This window comes from Micromys minutus (assembly GCF_963924665.1).
Source record: "Micromys minutus genome assembly, chromosome: 30".
NCBI classification, from domain to species: domain Eukaryota; kingdom Metazoa; phylum Chordata; class Mammalia; order Rodentia; family Muridae; genus Micromys; species Micromys minutus.
Window position 1 is genome coordinate 24,899,420 of NC_137965.1, and position 23,873 is coordinate 24,923,292.

Below are 23,873 nucleotides of genomic sequence, written 5' to 3' on the forward strand. Positions count from 1 at the left end.
TGTGAAAAAAGACTCAAGAAGACTTTTTACATATTCTTCACAGAGTCCCCACTCCTAATGTGGTAGTTTACAGAGAAGGAGCAAGACAGCTTTATATATCTGCTCACTTTTCTGAATCCTCCAGAAAAGCTTAACTTTTCATTTTCACACATTTTATCCATGCTCTGAGCATACTTTCCCTAATGCCTTGGGCTTCCTCCTCTTTCATTAAAGTCCCCTTCCCTGCCACATGACTGCTTGTCTTCTCTGTATCTGTTCTCTGTGCTGGCTTACAGAGAGCAACTTTCTCTCTTCCCTCCTTCATTCTTATCCTCCAGGGCAGCTGCGAAGATTTACAGCTGGAGTGTTTTCCTTTTAAACTCTACTAAAATTGTCTTCAGACTTCTGTTTGAGTCGTTCTTAAATTCTTCTAGTAATGAGTCTAAGAGCAGTGAGAAGAGACTCCAGCTTCCTTGATCTCCCAGAAACTGAGGGGACCACATTACAGGGGGAGGTAGGTAGGTAAAGACAGGCCAAGAAGAGGATAGAGTTTTATAAACCCGAGGCATTTGCACATATACCACAGGAAACCCCGGGAATCTGTGATGATTTCTCCTCTTAGGATTAAGTAGAAACCTGGAGAAAATATTATGGAAACCAGAGGCTGGTGGGTGGCTGTGCTGTGCATCTTAAGCACAGTGGTCAGCTGCTTACAACAACTCAGCCTCAAAAGGGCAGCTGAAGAAACCTTAGAAGTCACAGAACAAGGAAAGGACATTTGACTCTTCTTGTGCTTTGCATACTGGAAGGTGGGAAAATGTCTGACTTTTTTTTTCCTTTCTTTTACTGACTAAACATGAGCAAGCCAGAAATGATTGTTATGGTGAATGTCCTCTTTTCCAAGAATAAAAAGACTTTTCAGTTTAACACAGTAAAACAAGAAAAGGAAGACAGGGCTGATGGCCAACAAGAGTCTGTGGAGAGACATGTGGGTACAAGATAACCCCACAGGGACTAATCTCTGTTCTCTGCTCATCTTCAATAATGACAGAAATGTAAATTTGTGGTCCACAGGTCGCATCCAAAAGCAAGCCTGTCACACTTACTGCCTAAAACTAAAAGTTCATTTCCAGGAGAAAGTGATATTTTTTTCTTTCCTATAGGGATGTCTCAGACCTGTAGGCTGATTTCTTTCTGCCTTAACTTTGAAGGAAGTGGCTGACACATAAAACCATTTCTTAGTGGTTTTAATAAATGGTCTATTTTTCCCCCACACAATGGGAACTGGTTACCTCTCCAAATTCCACTTCCAGCATCCTTTTCGAAGATAGAATTTGGCTTTTGGTCCATGTGAGTGCCTCCAACTGTTAGAGGGTCTCTGAAGGCTCTGATCCGTCTCATCTGTCAGTGGCTTGAAAAAGCATGTCGTCGTTACATTGATCTTTCTGGAATCCCAAAGGACACATGAAAGATGAGCTGAGATTTGAAGATTCAAGGCTGTGATTGCCAAGGAGTTTTGTGTTTTTTTTTTGTTTTTTTTGTTTTTTTTTTTTTCCTTCTTCATCTCCAGGGGCTGTGATAGACTTGCCAGAATTCCAAGTTAGGACATCTGGACTCAGCCCCTGACTTTGTGGCTGACTAGGACATACAGCTGTTTGTTTTGTTTCTCATCTGTAAAATGGGAGCAAATGAAGCCTGTTACTTGCTGGACACTAACGGTGAAAGAGAGCAGACAAAAAGCTATTTTCAGACTCTGAGTCCTAACAAGACATTTCTGCTAATAATTTGTGCCTTTGAAATAAAAGGTAATAGGAAAATGTTTTGTACCAAATATTTCTTGAATGTGTTATTTATTACTATTGTTACTATTATTATTATTGAGTTGTAGAAGATAGAAATACACAGCATTATTTCATCTTTTATTTCAATGTATATGTTATTTGCTTATTCAGTCATGTCTGTGCCTAGACTCAGTCTGACCCTGCAGAATTTTGGTATGATGTTCCTCCATGTTCTCAATGTAGGAAGGGTGTTGACTGCTTGACAGGTTTCTTTCAGAAGCTGTCTCTAGAAGATTCCCTTTCCTTATCTGTTGTGAGAATCCCTTCTCTGAGGAGACAAGCACCATCTACCTCTCCTTAAAAGGTCCCAATGGCAAAACAAACCAGGATTGGGGGGGTCAACACAGGGAGATAATGAGTTCATTGTGCTTACTAACATCCATAGGTGAGCGATTATTTGCTGGGATGTGATTAACACCTGAGCATCCATAGTCCAGTCTCCACACAGCTTGGACGATGGCTTCCACACCCACATAGGCGGAGCCTCTCTTGGTGAATTTTCCCAGCCCATGAGCTTGAGCACCTCCCGAGGCCACAGGGGAGAACTGCATAAAATGACCTGGGATGAGCAACTGGCATCTCAGGTGAGCTCTAGTGACACTTCTCTCTTCCAGTGAGGGAATGTCAGCTGTCCACAGGCACACTCCTAATGACCTCTTGGAAATAGGCACAGCCCATCTGATGAAGTTGGAACCTCATTCTTCAGTGCTGTCTTTCTGGAGCTCCCGTGCTGTTCTTTCCAGAGGACCCTGTGTTAAGCTAGAGCAAGGTAGCTGCTTTCTGATTGGCGTCCAAGCTCACAGGGATCTCCAGAACGGCAGAGGAGAGAAAAGTTAGAGGTGAGCTTGCAGCTTTGCTCCCTACAGAGAGGCCCTGACAAGTCAATTGATTCTTTGTTCTCAAAAGTCTTCCCAGTTGGCTTTCGGCGTGAGGTAGAATTGGGGCCTTTTTCTGTGAAGCTCCCAGCCAGGGCTAAAGTATTTCAGCAATGCTCTCTCCTTTTGCAGAACCTGGTGTGCAGAATCCTCTTGGTTTCCATCACAGTCAACAGCCTACTCAAATTCGCTTGTTGCTGAACACCTGAAATGCTTGCCTAAGCTGTTTAAAGCGGCCAAATCAATGTGTGCACTCATCTTTCTCCCAGTTTGCCCAGCTCCAGGAAGTCATCTGCCTCACAGATCTGTGTTCAGACCCCTCCCGCCCTCAGGGTTAACCTGCGGAAAGATGCAGGACTTCGCAGTGCTCTCAGAGGCGTTGCAGAGGAGCCAATGACCAGTTAGCCTCTCAGAGGGCTACTTCCTGGTGAATGCAAAGCCATAGGGGATCCCAGGCGCAGAGGGGACCCTCCAAGGCGAGGACAGAAGGCACCCTCGGGTAAGGAGGGCGGGGCACACTGCATCTCAGGGAACCTGTATGAATGTGTACGCCTGTAAGGTGTGCCCTTGGGTTTGCTAGAAGGAGCTGTGCAAACAGCACCAACGCTACTCGCTTGCCTGATCCTCGTAGCCTTCGGTCTCCTTCTTAGCCCTGTGCGCCGGGCGGCCCCGGCGCGGGCGGTGGCCCAGGGAGGTGGGGCTGAGGGAGGAGATCTGCGGGCGGGAGGGCGGAGAGGGCGGGAGGGGAGGATCCGGGAAACTTGGGCTATTTGACAGCAGTAGGAGCAGCCGAAGAGTTCGGGGAGCGCTGGCCGGAGCGCACGGAGGGGCCGCGCGGTCTCCACCAGCGGCCGTAGGACCGCGGAGCAGCTCTAGCTCCCTCGCCCGCGCGTTCGCACACCGGATCTTCACCGAGTGCCAGGGCGCAGCGCGTGGGGCGTCTGCCTTGCTCGGTCCCCTCCAGCGTCACCATGCTGCCGCCACAGCTGTGCTGGCTGCCACTGCTCGCTGGGTTGCTGCCGCCAGTGCCCGCGCAGAAGTTCTCCGCGCTCACGGTAAGTCCCGGGACGCACCCCCCCCCCCACCCTTCTCTGTTGTCCCTCGCCGAGAACCCACTCTTTCCTCCGGGGCAAGGTTGCTAGAGCAGGTGGCCCGGCGATCTCCAACAGGTGGGTCCGAGAGAGTCTCCCGGCATGCATGTCCAGGGTCCATAGCTACTCCGTCTGTAAAGGGCTGCTGGTCCCACCAGTCCTGGATAGAAGGGAGTTAGCATGTGGGAGTGTCCAGAGTTCCCCACTTTGGGTAGGAGGAGATGGCACAGGAACCACTGGGCCACTTATGCACCTCAGCTCTTTCAGGGGGAACTCACAGGGACTGGGTATGCACCTTGCCAACGCAGCTGACCCAGCCTAGGGTTAGGAAACGGGCGATCTTTGGCTTCAGCGCCACGAGGACCCCCGGTACACCCTCCTCCCACCTTTGCGGGGAAAGGGGCCGCAGCGCATGTGTTCCACTTGTAGGAGAGCATCTCAGAGAACGCTTAATCGAGACGAAGAGGCAGATATGACATTGAATTAAAGACCGTTCTTCTTTGGTTAAGAAAAAAAAAAAATCAAAGAGAAGGACAGATCTACGGCACAGGAGGCACAGAGTGTTCCCACTCTCCTGGGTCTTCTCCTCAGGGGCAGGATGCTGTGCGCGCCAGGGCGCGCTCCCGAGCGCGTGTGGCACTGTGGTTGACCGCTCTAAGTTTGTCTCTCTTAGTTGCAGTACTGGCTACGCCAAGGCGCGAGGTGAGGTGCCAGAAGCCAAGCTGTGGATGGGGGCTGAGGCGTCCACCTCGGGCCAACACAACCGCGGCCACTCCTGCAGGCTGGTGTCTGCAAAGCCTAGCAGCCCTTATGTGGCCCGCGCGCTAGGGAGCCCATAATTAATGCAATCTGCAGAAACGACAGCATTCCGCTTAAACGTGTTTTTGAACAAGTGCTTAAGAAAACACCAAGGTGGTGAGCAGGCCCCTGTGGAGAGTGTTGGAGAGGTAGATGCCCCGGGAGGGTGCTTATCCTATGGAAAACCAGGGCTAGCCTCCTTGAGGCTCTTTGCAAAAGTGAAGCAAGCCGGCCAGCCTGTTGCTTTTTCTTTCCCTCTCCCTGATTTTCAGCAGCTTGAAGGGGGAAGATTGAGTGAGTTCATTGTTCATACCTAAAATTCTTCTGGGGCAGTCCTAGGGCCCTGCCTTGTGTCTCATGAGTGACTGATAGATTAGAACCAAAGCTGGAAACTGAAGGGATTTTTTACTCCCTCAATCTTGCCCTACTCCAGGGAGCCTGAAGGGACTACATGCATTCATCTATATATGAATGTAAGCATAAATGTTCATGTATGTACAAAGCTTGTGCACACACGTCAAGTCAATTTAAAAAGTCCACTGGGAAACAAGCCAGTTCTCAAAAGGACTTAGCATCATGCGTATGAGCTCTAAGCAGCACCGTCTGTAGTCACGTTTCTAAAAGTACCAAATGGACTAGTCTCACCCCCTGCTCTCCGTCCCTCCCTCCCCCACCGTGTGTGTGTGTGTGTGTGTGTGTGTGTGTGTGTGTGTGTGTAAGATAGATTGGTAATCAGGATAGTTTAAAACTAAGAAATTCTTCTTGTTCCACCCTTTCTGGAAACATCTCCCTTTCCAGCTTTCCCCCTGTTGCCTCTTTACACTGATGCAAGGGTTTCCTGGGCTCCATGGACTCTGGCTGCTTGTGGGGTCCCTTTACTGGAGCTGGGAGTTGGTCTTACACCATACAGGAAGTGCCCTATTTGCCACACTTCCCAAGAACACTTTGTGTTAAAATCACATTAACACATAAAATGCTGCTTCTTTTGCATCCAGGAGAAATATTTAAATCGATAAAGGATTTACCACAATTCTCCCCTTCTCCCCTCTTGAAAACAAAGACTGGTTGCAATAGGAAGTACTTAAGATATAATCGAAGTTTGAGTGGTCAATCACTGGGAAATGTTAGATGTTCTGGATTTCCACCCCCCCACTTGGTGCTTAATCTCTTTTCAAATTACCTTCTGTTTGTTGGAGCAGTCTTTGGGTTCCTGAATACTAACCCAGAGAATAGCCTCCTGTGTATATATTTTTTTAGATTTATTTATTTATTTATTTAATGTATGTGAGTACACTGTCTTCAGACACACCAGAAAGAGGGCATCGGATCCCATTACAGATGATTGTGAGCCACCATGTGATTGCTGAGAATTGAACTCAGGACCTCTGGAGAACAGTCAGTGTTCTTAACCGCTGAGCCGTCTCTCCAGTTCCTGTACAAGGTTTATTTCTATTCTGTCTCTAGTAAATGCCTGAACTAACACAGTCTGCAGGGGTGCATGGGACTCTGTTCTTTAAGGTGTGTGAAATTTAATTCATGGAAATTACACAGGACTCTCCGTCCATGACGGTGTGTGGGACTCACAGTTCATGGGGGACGTAGGGAGGCCAGGTCCCTTCTCGATGGTGTATGTTCTTATGCAAGTGACTGAATGTCGTTGTCTTACCTATAGAATGGGGAAGAAGATTATGGAACATGTCCTGAGGATTAAAGCTAAGGTCTGATGTATGCAGGCCACACTCATTCTCCAATCCAGATTATGCTGTTGGTCTGGAAGGGAGTTTAGAAACCATTGTCACCAGCTCTTATACTGTTGTGTCATTAAGGGGTGTTTGGATACTGGCACTGTTGGAGCAGATTCCTTGCCTGACTTAGATGAGAGCCATCGTGTGGGCTGTCCAGGCAGACGGGAAGAGCACGTTCTCTGCTTCCCTTTGTCCTGCCCATTTCTTCTCCAAATGGGTAAACTGATTCACCTCTTGGGGAGGAAGTGCACATGAACAGAGCCAGCCTGTGGATTTTTCCATCCTTCCCATGGGCTGGTTGTGCACAGATGTTGACATTCTTACAGTGAGTGGAGTGAGGTGAGGAGAATCGGATGTCCTGCTGTGTGCTTTGCAGTCCTTGGCACAGGTCTTTGAAGGGAAAAGGAGTGATGGGAAGATAGCATTTTGCATGTGTGGATTCAGAAGAACATCACTGATGATCGTCAGTCCATGACACAACGTCGGTTGATTATCCTTTTCCCTTCTGCCCTTGTGTGATGTGGAGTGAGGTGTATAGACCATGCTGCTGTGATACCATATCTCAGTCTGGAGAATCAACAGGAATCACATTTTACTTCCTCTTCCAGCAACACTATGTCTGAAGCTCTGTGAAGACAGTCTCTGAAGCTGCGGAAGAAGGAGGGAACTAAAGACAATGTTTCCTACTAGGAACTCATTTACATGGTCTCTAAACTCAAACATTTAGTTCTGAACTAGAATGAAGATCTTGAATAATTTTAAGCCTGGTTAAGACACATCTGGCAACCTGGATGTCCGCGGGGTTTGCATGGCTTAGGGGTTTAAGGGATCTGGTATCCCAGTGCACGTTTGGACCAGCCAGGATGATAGGATGTGGAAGTCATAAAAGACTAGCTGTGGCTTGTGAGGTTGGAGGTGAAAGGTAATGTTTACAGGTTAAAAATATTAAAAGACACATGATTTCATATATATAAACACAAGTTTACAATGAGAAAAATTTCATTAGTGCTTTGAAGCTAAAGAAAATTAAAGAGAGAATTTCTCATTGTGGATGAGGTCATTTACAGGGGATGAAATGTCCACCTCTGTGCGGGGTCAGGTAGAGAGCAGGGCCCTGCCACTAACTGAGTATCTTCTGACTTTGAATATCCATACATATATAAAATATTAGGCTGTATCCCATATGAGGAAAAGGCTCAGAATATGAGTTATTTTTTTTCCACTGAATTCTAATTTCACATGGATTAAAACCAAATTACTCCAGGTGAGAACCATGGATACAGTCTGCTGTGTTTTTATAGTTTCAGGCTGAAAATCAAAAGGCAAAAGGTTGTAACTTAATGCAAATAATAGTGTAAAAATGTCAACTTGTATCTGTATTTTAGATTTAAAATGAAAGTATAAATGGGAATCTTAAAAGAACTGGCCCAATTAACTAGATGTTCAATGCCAAGAAGGTCACAGGATAACTATATTTTGATGAAACACAAGTATATATATATTTATATTATGTTGAACACAGTGTGGCTTACAGTGAAAGGGGTATTAGCTGTGTGTACATGCAGTCTATCTACCTACCTATCTTATTTATCTATCTGTCTATCTATCTATCTATCTATCTATCTATCTATCTATCTATCTATCTATCTATATATATCCAACTAGCCATCCATCCATCCATCCATCCCTCCCTCCCTCTCTGATAACATCATTGCTTTCTTCTTGCTCTTGGTCTCACTTCCTCCCTTCATCCTTCTTTTGCCACAGTTACTTGTGGGTCCTTTTGCTTCTCCTTTCATGAGCCTGCAGTCATTCCATTACCTTCCCCTCCTGGCCCTCACTGAAGGGAGTTCTCAGTTTCTGTACCTCACAGTCTCATCCCTTTGTCTCTGTTCTGGGGTCTGTGGTACTAGGAGCCTCTCAGGAGGGTGGGACATCAAGCTCTTCTCATTCCCAGAGACTGGCACTGACAGGGAAGATTCTCCTTCTCATTGTTATAAATGACCTCTAACTCAGGGAGAACTCTGAGGACCTGTGGAGATGGGGGACAACCTAGTGAGTACTTTTCCACTAGGGTCATCCTGAAACTGACCTGGAGTTATAGTCACTGCTTGGGGAACAAGTCTATAAGATTGTTGACAACAACCAAAAATACAACTGGTACATAAAAGTTGCTCCTGCAGATATGGGTGTCTTAACTTTTATATCCAGTAGTCAAGGCAATAGCAACAAGGAATCCATTTTAAGCTCCAGATGAGTGTACACTAGAGCTGAGCTGATTTTTGAGTTGAGAACAATTGCCAACTATTTCAGGACATTGCTTGCTCTGCAGTGAATATGCTGTCCTGAAGGACCAGAAAAGAAGGCAGATGTCTCCAGGCTGAGACCCCAGTGTTTGTGCCAAAGAACCAGTGATCAGTTGGTAACCACGAGGGCTGAGTCCTGAAGGAGCCAATGAACTTGTCCACAAGCTTCAGGGTACTCTCTCTGAGCTGGACTCAGAAGTCCTCCTTTGGGCTCCAGGACTATGCTGGTCATGCTCCTCTGGTTCCACAAGTGTGTGCACACCTGCTAGCTTTTATGCCTTCACAAGGAGCTTAAAAACCTAGCAGATGTATTGGCAGCACTTGGAGCAACATGGGAGTGTATGTTGCTGTGTTATTGGATAGGTGGTCCCACTCCTAAGGGTATCTTTTAGCTTCAGGTCAACAGGGCTTTGGATGCCTGAGGTGAGTAGTGTCTCTGTGTTTAGTAGACAAGTCTTTCTGAGTCTTTTCCAACTTCATTACTTTATTGTGCTCTGATTTTACACATTGTTATAGGTATACTCCATTAGTCAGCCCCCAGCCCCAGTGTTCGAAGTTCCACGTCTACTCCTTCCATTCTCTTTGGCCACATCCAGTCTGGGTTTGCTTTTGCCTTATGGAGTCTTGCTTCTGTCTTGGTCTCTGAGGGTCCCATGTAGACACCTTTTCCTTCACATGGGTGTCATCCACACACATGCACCAGATGATTCTTACAACATTAAGAACATCATACCAATCTTAACTATGGAGAGCCCTCAGCACAGATGTGTCTTACCTTTATGTACCCACGAGAGCATCTTTCATTGCATTAGAGATCAAGTAAAAGTGAAAAGACTTCACAGGATATGGTCATCTCAACTGATAGCCATTTTGATATGAGATAGAGATTTCACCATTCTGGTGGTGGTGACACATACTTTTAATCCCAGGATTTGGAAGGCAGAGGCAGGGAGATCTCTGAGTTGAAGACCATCCTGGTCTACAGAGCGAGTTTCAGGATAGCCAGGGCTACACAGAGTAAAACCCTGTCTCTGAAAACACAAACAACCAAATAAATAAATAAATAAATAAATAAATAAATAAACAAATAAATAACCAAATAAACAGAGATTTTACAAATCTGAAGGGAATTCTGTCTATGCTCATAATCCTAGATGAAAGTAACTAAAAATGTGCTAGTATGCAACTTAGTTTTGATTATCAAGTAGTTAATTCAACAGAGGGTGTGGAACTGTTTAGGTTTTTCCTGAACACAAATAAACATTTTAAAATTTGGTGTTTTAAGGGCGGGGGAGATGGCTCATTTGGTGAAGTCTTTGCCTTGTAAGTGTTGGAACCTGGGTTGGATTCTGAGAACTCAAGTTTTTTGTTTGTTTGTTTCTTTTGTTTTGTTTTGTTTTTTAAATCTGGGTATGGTAGTAGGTTCTTGGAATCTTAGCAAGGGAGAGACAGAGACAGTTCGATCCCTGGGATTTGTTAGTTTGTCAGCCTAACCCTACTTGGTGAGCTCCAGGCCAATATGAGAACTGTCTCAGACATAGAAAGATGAATGGTACCTGAGGAACAACATTCAAGGTTGTCCTTTGACCTCTATCTGTATGCACAAATATGTGTACTCACCCACCCACACACATATGTGTACCTGTACACACAAACATGCACTCATGTATGTGTACCTGTGTGTCACAACACACACACACACACACACACACACACACACACACACACACACACCGAACATGAGCGACTTAGCTTTGGGGAAGAGACCTTAGTGTCATTCTTCTTTTTTGGTGTTGGCATGATGTGGGAAGGGAGAAAGGGGAAAGAGGAGAGTTTTTTTGAGTTTCTCATCTGTTTATGGTTTGGGGTTCCAGGCTATGACACTTCCTGTGTGTGGAAGCTGCTCCCTGAAGCTGTCTGTGTGGTTTCCTGAGCTTTATGAGAGTATGAAATGTGTGCCGGACTATTCCATCATACTTCTGTGTCAAAGCATGGTGCTACGTCTGCCTCCGGGCGGCTACTACAGTTCTCGGGGCTATGAAGAGGCAGGGGCCGTTCTCGTTGTTTGCCTAGAACAGTAGCTCTGCCCTGTCTGTCCTGTCTCTGAAGGCACACAATACACTCCAGGGCACACACTTTACTTTGTTTTAGAGGAACTCATTTCTTAAAAGGGATTTGAAGAGGGGAGAGAAAGGAAAGGGGAGAAAGACAGGAGGATAAAAGGGGAGGCAAAGAGGGAGAGAGACAAAGGGAGAGAGAGGGGTAGAGGGGGCAGAGTGAGAGGGAGGGAGAGGGGTAGATGGAGAGAAAGAGAGGGAGGGAGAGAAGGAGAGAGAAAGGGAGCAAGGGGGAGAGAGAATCAGATAGAGAGGCAGAGAGAGAGAGAGAGAGAGAGAGAGAGAGAGAGAGAGAGAGGGAGAGAATCAGATAGAGAGGCAGAGAGAGAGAGAGAGAGAGAGAGAGAGAGGCAGAGAGAGAGAGAGAGAGAGAGAAGGGGTAGAAGGATAAGAAGGGAGAGGGGGAGAAAGAGTAGGAAGAGAGAGGAAACAGGGTAAGAAAAAAGGGGGCAAAGGGAAGGGTCTATTGAAGGAAACAAGATACCAGATATATGGACACAGGCCTTTTCCAGAATAGTGCTGGCCAGACCTGCTGCCCGTGGAAGTGAGCACACTGGACACTTTACACACCGAGACAGGCTGAAACCCTGAACCCTGCCCTCTTTCTTTCTCACATCATGGGTTGAGTGCATGGTGAGGTGCCCTCCCTGGACACTTGTCCGGTGCTGCCTGCAGCAGTGCCTTGATTCCAGTGCAGGCTCAGAATCTGTTATGTCCAAACTTTGCTGGTTCCTCAGTTAATAAGAACTGTCATCATTTCTTCTTTGAGAACTTTGTCTACTCCAGGGCTGAAGGAGATGGTTGGACTGTACAGGGTCACCTTTCTTGTTCCCAGCCCTGTCTCCTTAGGCCCAGTGTCTGTCGTCAGGGGTAGATGGGTTTGTGTGGGTTACACGAGGAGCTGACACTGTGGTTCTCAGTGCTTGTGTGCGACAGTGACCCTTACTGCTTTCCCCTACTGGACCCCAAAGAGGGGTTACCGGCAATCGAAAACATCTGACCAACAAGTGAGTTAAAATTCACTGTCATAAAGGCATGTTGGTGACTGCCTAATACTCATAACGACTTTCTGAGATCCGAACTAGCCGTCCTTATTCGTTTTTATTTGTATTTGTTTTGAAACCCTTCTGTCACAGGAATACTTCATCACTGGTGATCGCTGGCATTTGTACTTGGATGCCTTATGTCAGGTTGGAGATTCTCGCTGGGTGATACCCATGTGCGGTGCTCCTGGTTCTTCATGCAGAGGGGCTTCCTTAGTCCCCGGGGTAAGCTTGTCCAGGCATGTGCCACCAGGTGAAGCTCCTATGGTTTTCATTCGCTGCTTAGTTGGTGTCCCTGGATAAAGCCATATGAGAGTTGAAGAATTGTGGCCTCCAGCCCTCCCATGATTTAACTATGGTCATTTATAAAATGCTGAATTGGATCCCCGAGTTGTAGTAGGCAACTAGGTAGGGGACTCACACCATAGCTGAGGACTGTGTGGTCAGCTGAGGCTGTTCACGGGTGTGAATTGTGATTCCAGCTTTCTTCACGTGACCCCCTACCTTTTGGGGGGGCAGTACATAGCCTTTCGTACATAGACTTGAGATGCCTGTACCAGTAACAAACTGTCTTCTCTCTGTACTGTTCTCTCCGCTTTCTGAGCCCTTCCAGATAATATCTCATCTGCCCTCACCCTCTCCTTACCAGATGACTATAAATATATGTCCTGGCTGTGTGCAGCTTGAAGTCTGGAAAACCCCTGAGGGTAAGGAAAGTGAGGAATTGCTGTGACCTGAACATACATGTTCAAGTTCTTTCTTGAGCGGATACACAGATAGGTGCTGTGCCAATCAGTGTCTGGCTCTTAAAAGGTTTATCTTTTGGGTAGAGTTGCCAAAGACAGATCTTTCTATTCATAGACATAATCCAGGTGGAGCTTCGAGTTCCCTTTCTGAACTCTTGGCTTCTCTCCCACCTTCCCACCCTCCCAGAGAGAGAGATCCAGGTGCAATCCCTGGGCAGTACCTACCTACCCCTCCACCCTTTGGAAGCTGCTTTTAATGTTTCCAGAGTTCTCCACAGGAGGGAGCCCAATGGTATGAGCTGGCTTTCAGAGGGGCTGGGATTCCCACCACAGCCTGGTCCCAGCTTCCATCTACAGAGGTGGATGACTCTGTGCTCCATCTTTCTGGTCTCAGACATTTATCTCAAGGCACAAGATCCTAAGTAAGTGAACTAAGAATCAGGGATGTTTGATGTTTCTAATAGTTTTATTTAAAAGTCTCGGACAAAAAAAAAAGTCTCAGACATTTGTGTTAAACTGGGTGTTACTAACCAAATATCAGATAGGGGTAGAAGTTTGGCTTTAAAACAAGTCAAGCTGGGGGAAGGAACAGGAGGCTGGATATATTCTGGGGTTCCTGCTTTGTTTCTGTTGTAAACTTTATTGCCCCCTTAATTTTAAAGCAATGACTAGAGTTATTTTGTTTGTGAAATTAATACTGTGTCTGTACTGTTCACAATGAAGCTCTAAAATGTGACTTTAAAAAAAATGATTTTTAACCTATACTAAAAGAAAACTAGCTACAGCAAATCACTGTTCTGTGCCCAGGATAGCAGAAGTTTGTTCCCCTTTGAGTTCAGCAAGTGTTCAGATGTGCTTTATGGAAGTCCTTTGGGGGAGGTGAGCTGCTGGCTTTCTTTTCTTTGATACACACCCTTATTAGACAGACACTTACAGAGATGGGGAGGGGCAGAGGCAAAGGTGCCAGGTATAGACGGTTGTGAGCTGATTCGGGGGTGGTCCTCTGGGACAGCAGTATTTTCCCTTACCTCGAGCTATCTCTCTAGACCCTTGAACATTCTTATCCTTTTGTCAGATGCATCCTTATTGATATTCTTATTCTTACTAGATACATTCTTCTCTTTTCCTTCGGCATGACCACTGACCACATACTCAGCTCTGCTCTGTGTATTCTTAGCAACGGTGATGGGTGCTTGTTGGAACCATTGTTCCTGTTACATACATTCAAACAGCTGCCCTGATGAGACGTATTCTTATGAATATTTGTACTGACAGTTCCTTGGCATCTGGCTCAAAATCCATTTATATTTCCTTTATCAAAAAAATGGTAAGAAACTAAGAAAAACTCTAATGCCCCCACTCAAATGTATGCCACTATTCTGGCATTTCTATTTGTCCCTGGCCCCTTTTCTTTCCAATTTCTTTGAAATCTGCCAGACATACCTCTATGTTGCCTAGCTGATTTGATTCTAGAAGCACCCCTTCCCCAAATGATTCTTTTTCCCCCTCTTTTATTTTCTCTTCTCCTTCCTTCCATTCTTCCAGGTTTCCTTCTGTCCCAATCTCTGTCCCTTTATCTCCCAGTTTTTTCCCAGTGTGCACTTCTTTGTCCCTGTATGTCTCCCCTCTACCCTGCACTGAGAGCAGATCTCTTGCTGTCCTATAGCTGGGCTCTGCCAGACTCCAGATGCTGTTGAGTGTAGTAAGTACCAGCTCCCAGGGCAGGGTGGAGAGGCAGAGGTTGCAAGCTGTCGCAAGCAGAGACTATAAGACAGGAGAGTAAACTAGCCCAGAACCAGACTGTTGGCTTTGAATCTGAAAATGTCCTTAAGGCTCAAGGTTAAGGTCATAGGTGAGGGGATTCTGAATGGGTCTGAATCCCGAGAGCCCCAAATGGTGATAGGGAAGGTTCAGTTGAATGGGCTATGAGGGGACAATTAGGGCTGGCTGGAGGAGCAAGACTGCTTGGAACATGCCTGATTCTTTTATCTCTTTCTCTGCTTCTTGGTTGCTGTGTTTGGCCTTACCACCACTAAGGGACCAGAGAGCGGAAAAAACCCTTTCATTTGAAAAGTCAGTTTCTCAGGTCACAGGGACAAAACATCTGACTAACACAGGGAATCGGAGCCAAAACGCAGCTAGTCCTCTATTTTTATTTTTATGTTTTAGTCACTTAAGAAAAACAAAACAAAACCAAACCAACCAACCTTTCCCACTAAATGCTTTCTGACTTTCAGTTTAATGCAGAACCCAAAATAGTAACTTTTCAACTTAAACAACAATAACAAAAAAAACCCAAAAACCCTCCATTTTTTTTCAGCTGAGGGGTCTAGAGCTCTCAGGGCCAAAGTGCTGGGCAGCGGCTAACTTGAACTGTGAGAAAAGGTTGAGCTCAGGTTTATGTCACAAGTAAGCTGTTCTCTGTGAGGAATGGCCTCAGCTTGGTAGGCGTGGCTGACACTGTCTGGGCCGCTCCTGTCCTCAGAGAACACTATGCCAATCCACACAGATGGTGCTTTCCCCCTTGGCAGCGTGTAAGTCACGACGTATACACTGGGGGGGTTCGGGGGCTTGCTCACCTCCACAGTCCACAGAGAGCACTTCTGGGTTGCTCACTCAGGTTAGCCCATCTTTTGTGGTCCCCATAGAACGGTGCTGTGATTATAAAGTGCCCTGGAGCTGTCATTTGCAAATATGCAAGGTGTTGTGTTCTGATCACAGGTGGGAGCCAGAACCAAAGGCACAAGGTCTGCAAGTCAGTTGGTGACAGACACCAGGGACCGCCACAGTGCTTCACACCCACCACACCAGGACTGCTCACCTCTGCTCTGCGGATAGGGTGGCCTCTGGACAGAAGCTCAACAGGTGCTTCTCGTGGAAAGTCTGGATATACCACCTACAGCCTAGACAGCACCTAATACCTGAACATAGTACCCAACACATAGATATACCACCTAATGCCTGGACATACCACCTTACACCTGAAGATATCACCTAACACCTTGACATACTGCCCAATGCCTGGACATACTACCTAACACCTGAACACATCACCTAACACATTGACATACCATCTAACACCTGGACATACCACCTAACACATTGACATACTACCTAACACCTGGACATACCACCTAACACCTGGACATACCACCTAGCACCTGGACATACCACCTAGCACCTGGACATACCACCTAACACCTGGACATACCACCTAACACCTGGACATACTACTTAACACCTGGACATACTACCCAATGACTGAACATACCACCCAATGCCTGCACATACTACCTAACACCTGAACACATCACCTAACACACTGACATACTACCTAACACCTGGACACATAACCTAACACCTGGACATACCACCTAACACCTGGACATGCTACCTAATGGTTTTGTCCCTTTTTTTTAGCTGATATCAGTGGGGCAGCTTTATTTCCCCCCCAATTCCTCCTGCCCTTATGTGATTGTCCTTTCACCTTTCTCCCCTGGTGAGGGTGGCATCCCAATTTAGTCTACTCTACTTACAATAAAATGGATGCTGTGAGTTTCTTGTATACTGTGTTCCCACATAGAATGAAATAAGGCCCTTTGGACATGTTCCTAAATATCTAACTCTTGGGAAACTTAGCAGGACCTCACAGTGACAAGACAGGTATGGTACAGGTCAGGCAGTGGAACTCAGTGCATGAGGGCCTCACTTGGCACCAGTTCCCCGAGTCTCCATGGATACCATGTGAGTGGTACAGGGACTTGGTAACAGGGGCTCTAGAGTATCTTATTGCCTGAACCAACATTCTGTGTTGTCCTGGATCCATTGCTCATTGTGGTGGATGTGCTCTTGAGTCTTAGTCCTTCCTCTGTGTTGTAAATTGCAGAAAGGTTCTCAGTCACTTCTTCTGTGATCTTAGTATGGCCTGTTCACATCTCCTGTCTCATTGCTACAGGGTAAAGCCAGACTCTCAGTAAAAGCAAGGCTCTCAGAAACCATGTTTACTATGCCAGTGGGCTTGGCTACTGAGCAGAATGCTTGCTCCCACCTCCCAATGCCCAGTGCCTTGGGTTTCCTTGTTGATATGAACATCTGCCTTTTACTTTATACAACTACCCTTCCTCCAAGAAGGCTTCTTGGCTTGGACTGGCTGAAAACTCTGCTCTGTGTGTGAACAAAGCAGAAAGGTGGACACTGGCTGGGTCTGTTATTATATTTATTCTCATGTTTAATGGTTAAAAGGTAACCTGTCTTTGAAAATCATATACTGTAGCAGTAAAGTTTCCTGGAATTAAATACTCAGCACCAATTGACAATTATGGAGTATGGGTAACAATGGCTAACATTTCTGCAGTGTTTGGTGTGCACAAAATTCTGTTCAAAATGATTGACTCACTATATATATTATATGTGTATATCATATATATATACTGTAGGTATGTACATTACGTATAATATCTATTCTAATCCTCACTGTTAGTAACTGCACCTGACTCTGCCTGTATTAGTTACATTTTCATTCCTGTGATTAAACATATTGACTAAGGTAACTTATAAAGGAAGGGTTTGTTTGTATTTACAGTTTTAAAGGGATAAGAGTCCACCATTATCACGGCAGGGCATCGTGGTGGCAGGCAGGCATAGTGATTGAAGAAGAAAACTAAGAAACCACATCTTAAGCCATAGGCAGGAGCAGAGGCTGTGAACTGGAAGAGGTAGATGACTTTTGAAACCATTGGCTCCCAATGACATACTTTCTCCAAGAAGGCCATACCTCCTGAGCCTCCTCAAACAGCATCATCAAATGAAGAGTAAGCATTCAAATGTCTGAGGTCATGGGGGACATTTAATTCAAACCATCATATCTTACCCCTGACTCCCAGAGGCTCCTGGCCATATCACGGTGTGAAATGAATTTAGTGTAACAACTCCCCATAGAGTTTCAGTCTCAGCACCGTTTAAAAGTTCCACGTCTGGGATTCCTACTGAGAATCAGGAAAAAAAAAAATTTCTTAATTGTAACCCTTCCCACCCCCCCCCATAAAAGCAAATCACATAAATCTAACATGTAACTACACAACACAGAATGTACATTACCATTCCAAAAGGAAGTCACAAGGATACAGTGAGGATGTACTGGACCAAAGGCCAGCAGGATGAACACCAAGTGCCCTAGCTTCTTATCTGATGTAAAATGGCTTAGACGAATGTGGCCTTCCAGCTCTGCTGCTTGCTAAGGCATCTCCCCCTCAGGCTGGTTCCACTAACCTGTGTGCAACTTCCCTTGGAAAACATCCCATAGCTCTGGCATCTCCAACATGTTTACATCTCTGGTGCAAACCCAGGCTTCACTTCCGTATCATCATACAACGGTCTCTCAGAGCTTTAGTGCAGGGCTTCCCTAAATACACGCTGCCAGATCTCAGCAGCTCTCTGAAGCTGCGGAGGGGGAATCCAAGGTCTGTTCCTTGTCACTTGTGACTTGAGTCGCCTTCATGTCTCTAAAGCCGGCCACCAGGTGGATAATGTTTATGCTGCCAACTCTGATTACCTGTTTGGGATGGACTCTAGCACTCCTGAGTTACATTTGCAGAGCTTTTTTCTCTCCTCTGTCTTTGGAGCAGAAAATCTCCAGGCATTTTCCTTTCACAGAAACTTAGCTGGGTTGGGTATCCAGAAGGCATCTTTTCCCTTGTTTCAGCGCAATCGGGCATCTTTTGATCTGCTTGTGTCTTTTAGCATAAGCCTCAGCTGTGAGATTAAATTCTCTGGTGCTCTTTTTCTCTACAAACTGTTCATTCTGTGTGTCTCTCTGTCCTGCTGCTCCTTTCGCATCATGGACCTGCCTAAGAGTGCTTGCTAATAACCACAGGACTGAGCCAATATGAGGCTGTCTGGAAATGTCCTCCATCAAGGAAATTAGTCCATTTCTTTTAAAGTCAGGCTCAGGTGGGTTCTTAGTACAAGGTCAGAAAGTAGTCTCACTGTAGTGTTTTATAGTCCAGACACCAGCAATGTTCTCTCTGAAATGTCGTGAGCTGGGACCCCCATAGTCTACATCATACAACTTTGGGAACTGCTCTCAGAACTTCCGTGACAGACCACCACATACCACTTACAGGGCGTTTCACTTGCCTTCCTAGCCAAAAGTTTCAAAGACTTGCACGTTGCTCCCAGAGCCAACATGTTCTTGCTCTTCGAAGAAGTACCCTGCTTCCTGGTCCAAAGTTTTGTTAGTCGTTTCTCTGTTGCTGCTATAAAACGCCACGACCTAGGCAACTTATGAAAGGGAGGATTTATTTGAGCTCACAGCTCTGTCACTGCCACACTGTGGTGGGGGTGGGGGTGGGGCAGACGAGGTCACTGGAGCAGAGGAAGGCTCACTTACTAAACTATAGGCAGGAAGCAGAGACCGTCAACTGAGAATGGTACTGGGGCTTTTGAAATCTGAACGCCCGCCCCAGTGACTTGAAGCAAGTCCACACCGCCCTCACCCTTACCAAACAGCACTACTAACTGGGACCAATTATTTAATTGCTTGAGATTATGAGTGACATCTCTTTTTTAAAACACAATACGCTCAGCAGTGGCTGCTATAAATAGCACACATAACTAACTGTACCTCATGGCAGTGGGTTCTCTTAACTGTACCCTCAGCATCAGGTACATTTTACTGCATCCTTAGAGCAGATAATTCTACCTACACACTTACCAGTGGGTGCTCTAGACGACATTCTTACCAGTGGGCACATCTAACTGTATCCCCACCAATGGGCACTCTCATCATACCCATCTTACAGACAAGAAAATCGAGACACGGCTAGATTAAATGACATGCCCGGGTCATGGGATGAGTGGGTGTCCAGTCATGGTGAATGAGGTGGGAAAGTTACAGCCAGTACAAGTTGTGAGTCAGGCGCTTGGGCCAGGGCCTAACCTCATTTTAGTGCTCCATAGTTGTGTTCCTGTCAGGGTCACAGGCTTGCGGGACTGGTGTGGAGGAATTTGGGTCATAGGCAGGAAGTACTGGGTCCCAGAACAACCTGGAAAGGATCCGTCTGAAACATCTGGAGGGGATTCTCAAGACATGAGAGGATGAGTTCAAATTGGTCATGGCTGGGGAGGTTGGGGGATCTAGTGAGAGGCGATGCTGGAACTTGCTGTTGGAGATGCAGGCAGACCTGCATCAAGAGCTGGGACAGGGGCCGAGCTGGGATAGGCCCAGGCCAATGTGGTCAGCTCAGTTTCTCTGGCTCCTTGTCTCTGAATCATGGGTTCTTCTTTCCATAATTGAAATCTCAAGCTCTTTGGAGACCCCAAAAGACCTTTTGTTTCATTGTAAAAGATAAAGTGTTAGACACACACAAGGAAGCGGTTTCTCGGGCAAATTTCATTTGTGATCACTCACAGGCAGGACTCCAGAGCCCCCGTTCTTTTAGCTGAACCCCTGACAACGTGTATCTCTGAACTCTAACCTCCAGGCACTTGTCCAGAATTATGGCCTTAGATGTCACGTAAGAATATACGACATTTGGTAAAATAGTAGCTGATCTGTTATAGCCTTCCCAACACGAGTGATTTTGGAATGTCTCTGCAAGGCTTTTTTTCTGTGGCTTTTAGAAGCATTGCTACAAAGATGGAATATGTCACACTGCCTAACTACTTACACCTGAGGACAGAGGTAGGGACAGGAGGCATGTAAAGAGGAAATGAACTCTTACTGGTGGCCTAACTCAACCTGTCACAAAAAGTGTTACCAACTTGTGTGCTCAGTGCCTTCAGTTGATACGGGGACATTCAGTTGAGAATAGTCAGTGTTGGGGACCTAGGTGTGGGACACACATTTGGTCTACTTCACTGTCTGTTGTACCCCTTTGCTGACTCCACAATTAGCCTGAAGGTAAGGCTATATTTAACACAGATCTCAGACGCAGGCAGCCTCAGGCATGCAAAGTGTCTATGTTCATATGCGGGGTTATTTTGGGAAGAAACGTGTTAAGAGGTAATAACTTTACTCATTAAAATTGAAAATGTAAAAGAGAGTGTCAGCCTCACTGTGTATTGGCTTTGATGTAGATACTTTCCAATCACAAATGGGAAGACTGCAATACCCTGGGGCTGTGAGTGTCTACAGAAACAAGCAGACTCAGAGCAGCTCCCTTTTCTTGCTAGTGTTGAATGTGCTAGAAATTGCCAGGGAGTGACTTGGAAACATACAAGGATCTTTAGAACCAGTTTGTAGGGCAACTTAGAAGTTCCAGTTTGCCTTTGAAGCAAATCAACTGAGCTGGATTCTGAGTGTCTTTTCCTTGCTACGTTTTGAATTCCCACACTTGTCTTGTTCTCAATCTGATAACAGGTATCTTAGTCACTGTCCTATTCCTGTGAAGATATACCATGACCACAGCAATTCTTACACACATACACACACACACACACACACACAAGAAAACATGTGATTGGGTCTGGCTTATAGTTTATTTCATTATCGTCATGGTAGGGTGCCTGGCAGCAAACAAAAAGACTTGGTGCTGGAGACTGAGCTGACAGTTCTACATCCTGATTGGCAGGTAGCAGGAAGGGAGATAGAGAGATAGAGAGAGGGAGGGAGGGAGAAGGAGAGGGAGGGAGGGAAGGAGAAGGAGAGGGAAGGAGAAGGAGAGGGAGGGAGGGAAGGAAAAGGAGAAAGAGGGAGGGAGGGAGAAGGAGATGGAGGGAGGGAGGGAGAAGGAGAGGGAGGGAGAGGGAGAGAGAGAGAACACAGTCCTGGCAGGGGCTTTTGAAAACTTGAAGCCCATTCCATTGGCATACTTCCTCCAACAAGGCCACACCTATATGGGCCTATGGGGTCATTCTCAATCGAACATTCCATTTCATTCCCTGTTTCCCATAGTCATGTAGCCATATCATAATGCAAAATTTCATTCAGTCAAACTTCAGAAGTTCCCAGAGTCTATCACAGTCTTAATACTGCTTAAAAAGCCCCCAAATAAAAATCTCTTCTGAGACTCAAGACAGTCTCTTGGGCTGGCTTTACATCCTGTTAACAGATCTCCTTGGCAAGTACCCCACAACTCTTTTATCTCCAACATCTTGGAATCTCCAACAAAATCCAGTTTTCATACTCAGCTTTTGCAGTGGTCTCTGAGACTCCAAGTAGAGACATCCCTGAGACATGCCTGCCCTTAGAAGCTTTCTTTAGCTTAGAAGGGAGAATCTATACTTCTTTTCTTATATTCTTAATTCTAAAGCCAGAACCACATGGCTGTAGCTGCCAACTTCTTCCACTTGTTGGAGCTAGAAGTTGGCCCCTCATTCACTTCTAATCACGCCAGCTTTCTGTTGATGCTGGTTTCTTTCACTGCTTAAGCTTGTCTTTAATACCTTTCAGGAGTTGGGACCTTAGTTGGGTGGAGTCTTACCCTGAGTCCACCACTCACTCCCTTTGTTCTATTCTTTATCTTATTTTAAACTTTTTATTCCATTGAGCACTGGACTCAGCTCCATTCCATTTCCTGGTCCTCCTTTTCTCCTCAAATTGTACATTTGGTAATTTCTCTTTGTCCAGATTATCTCTCTTTATTACATATCTGTTTAAAATAATCACTGATGGGCTGGAGAGATGGCTCAGTGGTTAAAAGCACTGTCTACTCTTCTAGAGGTCCTGAGTTCAATTCCCAACAACCACATGGTGGCTCACAACCATCTGTAATGGGATTTGATGCCCTCTTCTGGTGCGTCTAAAAGCAGCTACAGTGTATGCATATAAATAAAATAAATAAATCTTTAAAATAGAGAATTATTAGTAATAACCACACCACAGAGTCAATACTAGGCTGTCTTGAAATCTCTTCTGCCAATGCCATTAATCCAAAGCTCCAGTTTAGCCTCAGGCAGACTTTTAGGACAGGAAAAAAAGCAGTCACATTCTTTGCCAAAATATCATAAGAGTAGTCTTTAGGCTACTTGGGGATTGCTTAGTGTGCTGTAGTATTCAGTTTTCTGTCCTTGAAATAAGCTACTAACCCAAACTTATACACAGAAAATCCCTTTACTTTCTCATTTTTGGATACTCTGAGAGGATCAGGCATGTCCTGGCATGATGCTTGGGAATATATAGGGTAGTACTTTCAGGTAGAGATGCTGGTCACTCAGCAGAGACTCCATAGATGGAGATCTCATTTGGATTCTGAAGTGTGCTACCTGCTCTTGGATGCTATAGAAGCATTAACATTCCTGAAGTCGTCCAGAGATCAGTTGATCAGTCTGTTGTTCTTGTTTTTATCCTAGGCAGAAGGGATGGACTTCTCCAGGAAGGAGGGGGCACTTTTGGATCAGGAGGGATATTGGCTTCTATATCATCAGTTCTGTGGTTTCTGTTAGTGTGTTCTCCATGCCTAAGAGCCAGGAATCCGGTGCTATGATGTTTCCTTTAAATCAAAGCTACCTGGATCTGATAATCTTACACTCATCGCTGCTTCAGACAACTCTTGGCTGAGTGTGGTGCATGCCAGCACTTAGGAAACAGAGGCAGGTCGATCTCCATGAGTTCAAGGACAGCCTAGCCTATGTAGTGAGTTTCAGGGCAGTTCTGCAGATTTAGACTCTGTCTTTAAAAACTTGTCTTTGCATGTGCGATAGTCATGTTTTGGCAGCTTCTGAATTTCTCTCTGTGTTGAGACTTTATCATATCATCATGAAAGCATGCTTAGAACAACCCCAGTCTTAGTTAATTTTCTCTTGCAATGGAAAAAAAAAACACAGAGAAAAGCAACTTAAAGGATGAAGGGTTTGTTGTAGCTCATAGTCAAGAGAGACACAGTCTACCACAGTAGGGAAGACATGACAACAGGTAGGAAGGCTTGATGAAAGGAGCAGTGGGGTTGCTGGCCACAACACATACATACTCAGGAAGCGGGGAATAAACAGGAAGTGTGTCCAGGCTATGTCCCTGTGACCCACTTCCCCCAACCAGGCTCCACCGCCTAAAGATTTCACAACTTTCCTAAACATTGCCACTACCTGGTGGTCAAGTGTTTTAACACAAACGTTTACTGGGGACATTTCTCAATCGACAATCACTTCGTATTGAAGAAAACCATTTGGACGAGTAACAATAGTCCTGTGATGAGCCATGGAGGAAACTCCAAGTCAAGACTGTGTGTGTACTTGCTTGGAGTACTGGGTACACAACAGCATCCCACCGGTTCCTCAGCACGGGTCCTCCGAATATTGACCCAGGTGGACCAAGGTTCTGAGAGGGCTCAAAAGCCTGGTGGATCACAGCCTTGCTCCAAAATCAAGCAGCTCACATTCCACACAAACCCTTGCA

General features: G+C 45.7%; 1 protein-coding gene across 2 annotated transcripts in view; it reads left to right on the top strand.

Moving 5' to 3' along the window:
* The first annotated feature begins 3,508 nt into the window (after positions 1 to 3,508).
* The window catches only part of SMOC2 (SPARC related modular calcium binding 2), a 126,094-nt gene continuing 105,729 nt past the window's right edge, over positions 3,509 to 23,873 (top strand). For both annotated transcript variants that reach the window (XM_080941947.1, XM_080941948.1), the window contains exon 1: positions 3,509 to 3,750. In XM_080941947.1, the coding sequence (XP_080798073.1) occupies positions 3,667 to 3,750 (84 nt within the window). In that variant the 5' untranslated portion in view covers positions 3,509 to 3,666. The remainder of the gene's footprint in view (positions 3,751 to 23,873) is intronic.